Here is a 12,023-nt window from a genome sequence, read left to right on the forward strand (position 1 = left end):
GGGAGGAGTCAGCCAGCTGTCCCGCCGATGTAAACAAACTGAAGATAGGACTCTGAAAACTCTGAAAACATCACAGACAGTGGGACTCAGGTGTTACACCCATTGTAGACAGTCATGACTCACAGAGTTATTTTCAGAGGATATACTTTATACTTTTAACATTTAAGTGTGAAAAATCACATATAAAGACTTTGAAAAAAGAAATAGACAATGCAACAGTAGATTTTCAGGGGGCATCATCTTATCTTAGCAAGAGAAAACATTTAAAAGGTTTGGTTTAGGCCAGTCCCCGACTAAGGATTTACAAAGTCGAACCTGATTTGTTAGATTTTGCCTCATTGAGTCACATTTCCATTTTAGTTTAACCACATCATTAAAGTATTTGTCTTCTAATCTTGGAATAAAATGTGACCTTCTAACCATATTAACGATATTAACCACTACAACGAGCCAAATGAAACAAAATTTCGTTCTTATCTGCACTGTAAAGTACAAGTTTGAATGACAATAAAGAAAGTCTAAGTCTAAGTCTAAGTCTAATATTACACGTGTCCAATACAGCAGGCACACACACAAACACACACACACTGACTAATTAGATCATAAAGAGCTGGTAATAAAAGCCGGCACAAAGAATGAAAATTTAATAAAATAGTAGAAGTTGTTGTATCTTATTAACACAGAAAAAATACTACAACATAGAAATAACATGTCTACCAACAAATATTTTATGATTTAAGATGCTTCATCATACAACCTCTTTTTTTTATCAGGAGAAATAAACTTGTATCTGTTGTGTTACTGTTGTCATTGCAGCTGCCACACATGTACTGACCTTGTGACCGCAAATCTCCTGATTCCCTCAGATTCATTTGTGACCCTGCGGGATAAAAGAGGCAGGGTGAGAGGTAATCCACGAGAGCAACACGAGCCCTTTGAGCAGCAGAAACTCTCAGATGAGACGGCATTCATGTACAGAACAGGGTCTTGATGTTACTCACCTGTTAACTCATTCACTACACTTCAAACATGCACAGAGCACTTCAATCTCTTTACAATCACTTTTTAAACATTGACATTCATTATAACAGAAGGAGAAAAGTGAGAAAAAAACAAGACGTACTCCATTTTCTAAGTCTTATCGATTTTGTTTCTCTTCTAAAGTAATGACCCAAGAGATCGTTTTTCTAGTATAATCTGTTGTTGCTTACAGCTGTGTAACAAGAGGGAGGAAAAGGGTTTTCAAGTGAGAAAAAAGGGTTTTTTCTTTGCCGGTATTAACTTACTAGAGCCATTTTCAAATTTGCACTCCTGAAATATCTAGATCATTTCAGGAGGACTGCTGCAACAAAGCACTGATTTAGAGCTTTTGGGGGGGATTCCTGTGACTTAAGTTACCATTTTATAAACTTAGGAGTCTTACAGTGGAGATATACTCTGATATAAACTCCTGAAAAATATCTAGATCATTTCAGGACATGATGCCTTTATATCAATGCTACTTGTTGTGTATACACTCTATGCACCGTGCAGCAGTCACAGGATATAAACTTCACTCCCCCTCTTATTGGCTGGAGGTGAATTCTTCAGAGAATATCCTGCTGCGTTCTCACACCAGCTGAAACAATACTCGAGGTATAACAGGAGAAACTCTGGGTTAAGCCTGAGAGTAAAATGTTGTCTGTTTGCGTTCACACATACAGCTCCTATCAGGAGTATTTCAGGAGTTTTCTGCAAGTGTGAAAGCACTATTAGAAACAATCTTTTTATTTCAACACGGGTGGGAAACACTTTGTTTTTAGCATGCAAGAACTGTGGGGGGAAAAGGGTTTACCAGATGGGGGAAAAGTTTGCAAAGAAAACATTTCTGATACTTTTTTGGTTTAAAAAAAAAAGGTAGAAAAAAAAGTTTTGGTGGTTAAAATTTCTGTGGCGTTTTAAAAAAAATGTATATACAATTTTCTGTTTTTTTTTTCTGGCTGTATAAACACTTATATAATTCCAGGATACTTTTAGAGGAGGATCTGTTTCACCTGTTCATTGTTCATAAACATAGGAGAGAAAACTGTTTAGATCAGACTTAAAAGAGGGATTAAAAATATTTTAATCTCACTTTCCTCTCAGGGTTTATATACATTCTTACCAAAACAACACATAGAATAAACATTTAATGACTTTGAAACCATTAAAAACAAAATGAAAACACCACTTCTAAGGGTCCTCTATGCATACGAGTCATACTGGATCACTTGTTGTTTTTTTTTATGACAAAGACATTTATCCTCAAACTTGAAGGTAAAAAAAAAGAATCGAATGAAAGTCTTGATGGCGACCATGCTTAAAACCAAGTGTGTGGGACGTTGGTAGTATGAATTAACAAGTCATGCAGACAATAATTCATAGAGGGATGAAGAAGTCAGTCAGGCAGTGTGGACGACACAGTCCTGTGAGCAGGCAGACAGACGAGGCAGCACAGGCAGACGAGAAAGAAGCGAGAGACATGGGAACTTACTAACTGTTTTTGATCCTTGTGGAAGAGTACAACCCGACACTGATTTGTTTGAGCCCTGGCGCTTGGACGGGTCAAGGTTGACCCTATTGCCATGACAGAAGGGAAAGCACAACAAGATAAAGATGGAGAAAAAAGAGGATATTTGGGGTAAGAGGGAGCAGGGGGGGTGGGGGAGGGGTAAGAGAGAATAAAACTGGATCACAGGAGAGCAAGTGGAGGAAAAGAGCGCAGCGCGGGAGCTGATTGGCAGGGATAAAGCTGAGGTTTGATAAGATTAGACATGTGTGATTATGACGACCGGGAGGGAGAGGGGAGCAGAGGATTATCCAGAGGCCGCAGTAGGGCTTGCCAAAAGGCCTGGGTGAATAAAATGTTCTGATAAGCAGGGATCCATACCAGGCTGTGCTCAGGCTGAGAGAGGAACTGCACAACAATGCTACATGGTTTCCTATCATGCATCTTGAATTTTTGTTTTCTAAAGACACCGTTTTAAACACGAGGTCATGATTTTTAAATAACTGTCACAGCAGCAGAACCCGCCTCATGCAAGAACACGTGGGAACCAGAATAAAAATAAATGTTAACTAGAAGTCAGGTTAGACGGATGGCAGCAACTCATAATATATGATTAGCTTCATTATTTAAGATCTTGATTTTTCATTTAGTCAGGAAGGATCGTCCTTGTTTACTTCAGGTCAAATAAAGAACAATGTTGCAGAGGGAGGTTAAGGTTTTGTTTATGTCTTCTTCCTCATCTTGCTCTGAGCTACAGGTTCACCTTAAATTAGAATCTTTTTTTATTAGTCTGAAGATTTTAAAAACAGGATTAAGGATCATTTGTCACATGTGATTAGACTCATCAGTCTATTATCACACTAACCTGTTACTGCTAATACTACACAGACTTTTACCATTATTAATGACATTGTAGCTTTAAATCTATCTTATTCATTGTTGCTCTGTTTGTCTCCATCCTTCTTTAGTCTCGTCAGACGGCTGCTGCTGTATTGATTGATGTCATTTCTGATTCTTATTGTCTGTTTTTATTTTGTCTTTATATCTTTGTGCTGCCGTCTTGTCCAGCACTCGCCTGTTAAAGAAACTTTGTATCTCAGTTGGAATATTCCCAGTAAAATAAAAAATAAATAAGGTAATGGGTTTGTTAGAGGTTGAATTTAGCAGGTTAATATCTCATGTAACTTTGTCCTTCATTGTCCAAGTCAAAAACGTACGGCTGATGGTTTTGTTACTTACAGAGGTTAGTTGATGATTTTTACTTGCAAACTTGTCAATCTTGTCCTGTACCTGTGCAGGTCGTGTTTCTAACAAAAAAAAGTAATCCTGCCTTGTTTTAACCCCCAGTTTGTCTTCAGCACCTTCCTTTATGTCGGTGCTTTACGTACATAAACCAAAGTGTTAAATGTTATGGAGTGCCTTTTTTCTCTAACTAGCTGTTTCCCCTTCTGTCCAATCTTCTCGTCTTCTCGCCCCACCCAGCTCTTTTAGTCAGCATTCTCCAAAGAGATCCAGGAGAGTTACAGCTTCCTTCAATGAATACCAGGCAGTGAATATGCTGCATTTCAGTCACACTACAAGTGTCTGTGGAACTTAAAAGGGGCTACTCAGGAGGAAACCTTTACCTACCATCTTCAGTGCAGGTCATCGATCTGTGGATACATGTTCGGTAAAATGAAAGTGTCCCGATTTTGAAAATATGGTCGCACTAGGTGAGTGGCAGCTGAATCCAGACTTCATGCTAAGCTAAGCTAAAGATCTAATGACTGAGGTTCCTCAGTTGAAGAAAATAAATAATCAACGTTGTCTAATTGAAACAAATTTCCGACTTAAAATATGAGTCGACTTGATATCACCTGCAGTTTAAGGTTCAATATTGGTTAAAATAAAACTACAGCCAGGTGATGTTTATCTTAGCATAGCACACACATAGTTAGCCTAGCTCTGTTCAAAGTAAAAAAGAAAAATACACCTCCACCTGCACCTGTTGAAGGGTGTTGAGTAATGGTGTATGCTTCTTTAATATGTAAAATACAGATACGTTTCAAAGGTGCTGGGTTCTGAGTATCACCAGACTACCCTTACTTTCAGATTTTAGGCTATGCTAAACTAAGCTAAGCTAAGCTGAACTAAGCTAAAATAAGATACGCTTCTTTAAGCTAAGCATCTGGCTGCAGTTTGATACTTATTATAGAGACTTATGAGTGGTTATAATCTTATTGTACAAATATTCCCAGTAAAAAAAAATAAGAGATGGAAAGAAATCATGTTAATAATTCAGAAGTAGCACAAAAGATAGCAAAAAATATCAAATAGAAACCCTCTGGCCATGACATTATTAGTCAAACATAAATCATCTGCAGTGAAAGGCAGAGTTAAAGATCTGTGAGATTCATGTATTAGCTTCCCTGCAGAGTTAAATAAAAAAAACTAGCAAAGAGATGGTTAGCTTAGCATACAAACTGCAAACAGAAGAAAGCAGTAAAGTTATTTGACAGACATGTTTCCAGTCTTTGAGGAGATTGCTTTTCAAATCCAGAAGTTTATAAACTGAGTTGATCTTTAGGTCTGATGGGGTGTGCGTCGTGTTTCGTTTATCTACCTGCGAGTGAGTTTGGAGGTCAGCTTGGCGAAGAGGTTGGAGGTGGCCCTGGTGCGGGCGTGGGGCAGAGGGCTGGCTTCATGGTGGGACAGGGTGGGTGAAGTAGGGGGGGCCGAGTAGACCGGGGCCCCGCGGTCCCTCAGCTGTCCCCCGTGAAAGGTGCTGCGGATTGTGGATCCTCTGGTCAGACGGCATCGGTCTGAAGAGGAGGAGGAGGAGGCGGCTCCGGCCCCGGAGATGCTGAGCGTGGAGGGAGACGCTGCAGGTATGCGGTGACCCAGAGAGCTGCAGAGAGGAAACGTCTTTAAACGTCTTTTGAGCGGTGCTTGTTCTCCTAAAATCACATCTTTGATGTATAAAAACGCCAAAAGAAAGACCCTGTTCTCAATAATATTTGATAAAAAACATTCAAATTAAATCATGGATTTTTTTTGTTTTAAGCTTCATTTGTTCATACTCATTTGTAGAGTTATACCACTGTCACACATCTAATCTCTTAACATAAAATCTAATAAAACAAAAGACATTTAAACTGAAGAGCAACATGTTAGTAGACATATCAAGAGAAACAGGGCAAACATGTATTTCCTTTCTCTTTTAAAAATAAAAAAGATCAAACATCTGTTCCTTTATATTCCCGTTAATTGTTCAATTATTTCTGTTGTTGTACGTGTATTAAAGTCATATTATGTAAAATGTTTACAAAAAAGAACATCTTAATTTACTAAAAATTGACTAAACCTGTTACATATTTTGATTGTTGAGTACTTATATTACCTCAGATATTTCTAACAGTTATGTAAACCAGATAAATCATTTATTTTATAGTTGTAACTATAACAACATGTTTATCGTTGCCATAGAAACACTGCATGTTACTTTAAAGACCGCTACATAAGGAAGCGTGAGCTGCTACTGTTTCTTTTATTGCCACGCATTTTTTTATTTAACAGATTTTCATATTTCCATGTTTTTTGTTCTTCTTGTTTTTGTTTCTTTTTGATGGCGTTCCTTTGACTCCTTTCACATTCACACCAGTGGACAGAACATAACGTCTTTCATTTATGTAAGCTCCTCAGATCTTCCGAGCTAAAACGAGGGAGGGAATATGTGTCGTTCTGTCCTTGTTGATTCTGAAGACTGAGAGTGTTTAATCTGAGTAAAAACTGTAGAAACTCAGCAGGCAAACTTCCAAGAAAACAAAATGTACCGGGGAATTCTATTTCAGATTTTCACACATCCTCCAAACAAGAGAGGAAGTGAGGGTGAAAAATCGGACTCCTCTTTGAGGTGATTTACTCAGACAAAAGGAGCGTCCATCTTTTAAAGTTCATGTATAAATCGAGCCTTTGTGTCATTGCTCTGACAAATAATCCCTGTGACATGACACTGATGTGGCTGCATTAAATAGTCAATAGTTGGTACCTGCTGAAACTACCTATTACAAAGATCTGTACTGTACACATGTAAACAATAAAACATCAACACATGGTACCTGTTGTCTTTGCCGTTCTGCAGGAGAGAGTGTCTGTCAGCGCCTGAGCGGTCTGTGCATACATACGTATTCCTGCGCGTCATGGCGCTTCCAGGGATGTTATTCTACAGACAGAGAGATGAAGGAAGAGGCAGATGTTGTATAACTTGTATTCATGATTAATAATAATAAATAATTGACAGTTTTGGCCATAAAATCTCACCAAACTATATCACACATGTTTACTCGAATAAACTCTTTGCACTCTGCACACAGATATCAGTTCACATCCATCACTGTTTCCTTCAGATGACACTGTAGCTGTGCGGCCACTTCAAAGATTACATTACACTTACTTTCACTTTAAGACCTCCATAAACCAGGAGAGGTTAAGGCATAATCATTTAAAGAACGTACATAGAAGAAATCTCTCTCTCTGGGTTTCTCTGACGTACAACAGATGAAATTAAATTCCCGCAGGGCAAATTTGCTGCGATATCACGTATCACATACAAAAAGAAGGCTGAGTGTTGGGTCACACATTTGACTACAAAATCGAAATCAGTTTATCTTTAAATCCAAGAGGACAAGGGCGCCAAATCTAAAGACATTCCCTCCTGGCATTTCTGAGATTTTGGGATATGATGGTTGGGCTGACAATGTGAAAACATAAGCATTGCAATAGCTGTCCCCAGCATGGAGGGATTCAAATGCAGGATGTGCATCTAATACGAGGAGATCCAGATAAATAATTAAGTGTCTAGAAAAGGACACAGGAAAGTTCATATCAAACTCTCCTGGCTATTTTGCATGCACCTCCAAGATGGTAAATCGCTAACATTTGCATCCCAAAAGGGAGCAAATAAATGATCATATGTATCACTGTTTTCTGTGTTTTAACTTGAGCAATGGCACAATATGTCACTTTTGAAGTTGCTGATCAATTAAGAAGATCAGCATTGGTCTGATGTTCTCATCCTGAGCATGATGTCAGAGGAACAGGTCTCCATGGTTACGTTCACACTGCAGGCAAATGTTACCCAACGATTCTTTTTGCTCCAATGTGACCCAGATCAGATTTCTGTGCGACAGTGTGGACAGAGTCACATTCACATGTCGTCTTAAATCGGATACAAGTCGGATCTTTTGCAATGCGACCTCAGGCTGAGCAGCCAGGTCTGAATGAATGTAGCTGTGACGTCACTCGTCTCAGCTCTGCATTGAAAGGACGGTCAGGGGGCGGGGTCTACGAACCGAGTTCAACATACCCAGGCTTCCCTTTTTTCTAGTATCAGAGTTTGCTATGAGTTTGTCACGCTGCAGCAACGACTGTAGGAAGAAGAACTGGCAGAAAAGAAAATCAGTGTTAATGCGCACATTAATGCTTTTTATATCTCTGATTCATCATCAATGCACAACAGGTCTGAATATAATTACTCCCATTTCTTCCTTAAATTAACTCGCTTTTCATACGTGGTGTTTCTGACGATTTAAAACATTATATTTCAGCTGTAGCTTCGACATATACGGAGCAGCCTGTGGCTTATAAAAAAACAAATGTGAAAACATCATGGAAAGCAGGAAGTGCGCTCATCTTCATATCCTATATGTACAAAAAGTAAAAAGGCTTTGTTGCTTTATTCAGTCGTCGGATGATTACCTTTTAAAGCATTAATATTAATGATGAAAGATGATATGCTTGATATGAAAGAAAATCCAAAGTGTTTGTCTGTCTCTCTCCCTCCTCCCCTCTCAACATCCGCTCACAGAGCTCTGTGATCGAGAGCTCTGTGATCGAGAGCTCTGATTGGTCAGTAGACGGAGTTTCATACAGGTTGGTCTCTTCTCCTGAACATACAGTAACCTGCTCCGGATCAGTTAAGGTGTTCATCACGAGTTACCATGGTGATCTACCCCGATAAGAAATTAATTACCTTCATAGTCCATAAAAAATAAAAAGTCAACCCTGAAGTTACCATGGTTACCCTAAAAGATGGTACTTTTTCTTCTTCTGCAGGGGGTTATAGATCATCAGTTCTGCCCATGATGCTTTGTTGTTTTTTTGTGCATGTCGGTCAGTTCAGGACTTTTACGTGCGGGAACCGGGAATGGGCAACAACATTAAGACTTTGTCACCTGGGTCTTTATCTTTACCACCGCTTCATTTTTTCTTGAGCAACAGACATTTTTTGTTTTGGTCAATTCACAAGCTCGATGGAGTTTGAAACCAAAGTTACGGACATAGTTACACAAATTCTGCGATTTACTCTCACCCAGCCACTTCTCCTGTAGAAGTTTGAGAGCAACACTTAACTCTGCTGGACTAAAGCCCACAGACTCTTGAACCACCTCACGTGTAGCAAAGAGGAGGAGACAGACATACTCCAGTAATACAAACACTAACACACAGGTGTTAAAGGTTACATCAAAACAGAGACAACATGAAGCTAAAGGATCCTTGAAGTCCCTGGTACTAAAAGATCCTGGTACTTTGGGTAGAGATCCACAGTCTGCTCCCAGCTTGAGGAGAACGTCCGTCTCTTACCGTGGTGGCAGTCATGTCTTTGCGGCGATCTGGGATCTCGGACTTGTTGGGGTTGTTGGCACTGCTGACCATGGGGCTGGAGGGGGGGAGGCTGTGGCTCCCCATCACGCTGCAGCTGGCCTTACGCGAAGGCATCCGACCCTCCCGCAGCTCCTGGTCGCCTGTGCTGGTCGGGCTCCTCTTGGGGTGCATGACGGGCATGGAGGGCCCGCCTTTGTTGTGGAGGACAGCAGAGCACAGACACACAGGGACTCATATAAGGAATATTCTGTATACTGGGGGACATGGAAGATAAACCTTGCAGCTTTCTCTGCATTAACCCACAACTGGTGAGGAATCATTTCATCATCCACTGCATGGTAACACATTTACTCTAAGTTTAAACTCTAAACTAACTGGTTGAGTTATAAAATCCTTTTAATTTGATTTAAAAAGTGTAGAGCTGCGTCAATGTAAGGCTCAAAAAGAGTAAAAGAACCATGAGGTCAGAAAAGAGGCTCACAGAAGTCGCTGTGCCGTCGCTGCCTGTGGTAGGTGGAGGCACTGCGCTGCGTCTTGCTATGAGAGGAGGAGGTGGAGGAGGACGAGGAGCCCGTGGCGGAGGAGTGCTTGTTGGTCCCGTTGGTGATGGGGCTGGGTCGGACCCTCGCCAGGGACAGGCTACTAGCTGAGCGAGCCTCGCTGCCCTCCTGTAATGTGACAGTGAATATGATAGAGGGAGAGTAGAAAACTTCTGATCAGAGAATTGGTATGTTTGGAAAATTCTGATAATAGTTGTGTAGTAATGGACCAGAGTAGTTTGAGATGTGAACAGAGCACCTGAACCTGTCAGGCAGTTAAAGACAGAACTGAATCAGGTCAGATTTTTTAACCTTAGTTTCAACTTGTAGATCAAATCAAAAATAAGATAACAAAATATGTCTTGTAAAAATATATAAATACACACAAAAAATGGAGTATAACACATGTGATAAGAATAAATAACAACAAGAAGTGCTTTCTAAAAGATTCAAAACACAAATTGGAGATTGTGTTTGTGTATAACTCACGTCTCCTTTGCGGCCCAGCAGTAAGTATGTGGCTGTGACTTCGTTGTACTTCTGATTGAGCAGAGCGTCCTTGATTTCCTCTGAAGTGAAGCCCATCCCCACCATCACCTCTGAGGAGCACGAGCAGACAGGTGTGAAGGTGAGAGAGGAGACAGACAGATATATTTTGGTGTTTTGACTCCCTTGTTGAGAAGATTTTGTATCTCCTGATTAAATACGAGTGAAAAAAACAAATGAAGGCTTGGTGCTGATTTGAATGTTAATAGGGTTTTTACCAACCAGCCCATGTTTCATTGGTGACATAATGTGATTTGGAATTATGATCTGCTCCCTTGACTGGCTTTGACTTGTTTAAGGATCTTTTATATTTCTTCCACTGATAGAGTCAAGTCAAGTTTATTTATATAACACACTTCAGACAAATGGGAATTCAAAGTGCTTCACACAAGACGTCAAAAGCATCAAGACAAATAGAGACATGGTGAATAAGACAGGTGACACAGGTGTCTCACCTATACGAGCTGGATCGCTGAAGTCCTCCACAGGTTCTATGTGGGGCTTCAGATCCTCCCCCTCGTATCCTGCGTTGATCCACTTATCCTTCATCACTTGCTGTAGAAACAAGAAGACAAAACGAGCTTCAGTTCGATTTTTTCACCAAGTAAATAAATCTGTGTGTGTCGTTTGTTCGGCACTCATTTACCTCCAGGGTGCAGCGTTTGGAGGGGTTGAGCACCAGGAACCTGCGGAGGATCCCCTCACAGTCTGTGGACATGTAGAAGGGGACGCGGTACTTTCCCCTCAGCACGCGCTCCCTAAGCTCCTGTTGGCAACACGACGCACAAACAGAAACAGTTTAAAGACAACAATCAAGGAAAAAAAGGGAAAAAGGTCCGCACACTGGTCAGCTCAGAAAAAATCATTTGGGGGCCCCTCCAACAAGCATTCAAAGCCTTGTCTTCCTCTTTCTCTCTTTTTTTTTCACTACCATTGACAAACGTTGGTTTTCGCAGGTCAACAGGAGGGAGGTTCTCTGATACGACCGGTCTGATGTAACGGTATCTGTTTCATTTAAACATCTCACTTTTCTCTCTCTCTCTCTCTGCACGCAGTCTGCAGTGCTGTACTCACACAGATGAGAGGGGTTAAACACACATTAGACCCCTCCCTCTGGAGGAGCTCTGGGGGGCATTCATTGCCATCTGCTGGATTTTGGATAAAGATATTATTTGAACTTTTTGTTTTGGCAGCAGGTTTTTACTCTAGAGAACAACAGTACAGCAGGGGAACCAAAGCAGACAGAGGGGTGCATACACTAGTATTTATTAACACTTTGCAATGGAGAATAAATGATGAAAATAAGGTTCAATGTGCATCAGATCTTTGTCTCAGGATTGATCTTTAAATTACCCATATGTTGGGGTATAGATCCAGTTTTCTAGCAGGATTGTACATGGACTTTTTTGCCGATTATGAACAAATGCATTTCTAAAACAAACAACTTGATTAAAGTGTTCACCAGTATTGTACATTATTAACCATTTCAACTTCATACTACTGTCACTCAGCCCTGATACCATGCTACATGTTGTGCTACATGTTGTGCTACAGACAGTGCGGGGAGTGTTGTAAACTTTGGAGTTGGAAAGTGCTTTGTTAAAAGTGATAACTCTATTTTTAAATCATCTCAAGAATTGCTTTCAGTGCTAAAAGTTTAAAAAAACAAAAAACATTTTCACCCTCCCAGATCTGTTTGTGACGGGCCTCACTGGCTGATAATAACTTTTGTACGACATTGTCTGTCTCTCTCCCTTCTCCCCTCTCAA

General features: G+C 40.3%; 1 protein-coding gene across 3 annotated transcripts in view; it reads right to left on the reverse strand.

Moving 5' to 3' along the window:
• Positions 1-12,023, reverse strand: part of mark4a (MAP/microtubule affinity-regulating kinase 4a) — a 39,440-nt gene that overhangs the window by 5,414 nt on the left and 22,003 nt on the right. The window contains exons 9-17 of one of the 3 annotated variants that reach the window (XM_065962716.1): positions 10,901-11,020; positions 10,710-10,809; positions 10,198-10,307; positions 9,651-9,837; positions 9,149-9,360; positions 6,625-6,728; positions 5,130-5,414; positions 2,513-2,607; positions 836-880 (exon numbers count right to left, since the gene is read on the reverse strand). In XM_065962716.1, the coding sequence (XP_065818788.1) occupies positions 836-880; positions 2,513-2,607; positions 5,130-5,414; positions 6,625-6,728; positions 9,149-9,360; positions 9,651-9,837; positions 10,198-10,307; positions 10,710-10,809; positions 10,901-11,020 (1,258 nt within the window). The remainder of the gene's footprint in view (positions 1-835; positions 881-2,512; positions 2,608-5,129; positions 5,415-6,624; positions 6,729-9,148; positions 9,361-9,650; positions 9,838-10,197; positions 10,308-10,709; positions 10,810-10,900; positions 11,021-12,023) is intronic. The other 2 variants (XM_020629270.3, XM_020629267.3) reach the window with 2 other exon arrangements.

The sequence above is a fragment of the Labrus bergylta genome, chromosome 14 (assembly GCF_963930695.1).
Source record: "Labrus bergylta chromosome 14, fLabBer1.1, whole genome shotgun sequence".
Taxonomy (NCBI): domain Eukaryota; kingdom Metazoa; phylum Chordata; class Actinopteri; order Labriformes; family Labridae; genus Labrus; species Labrus bergylta.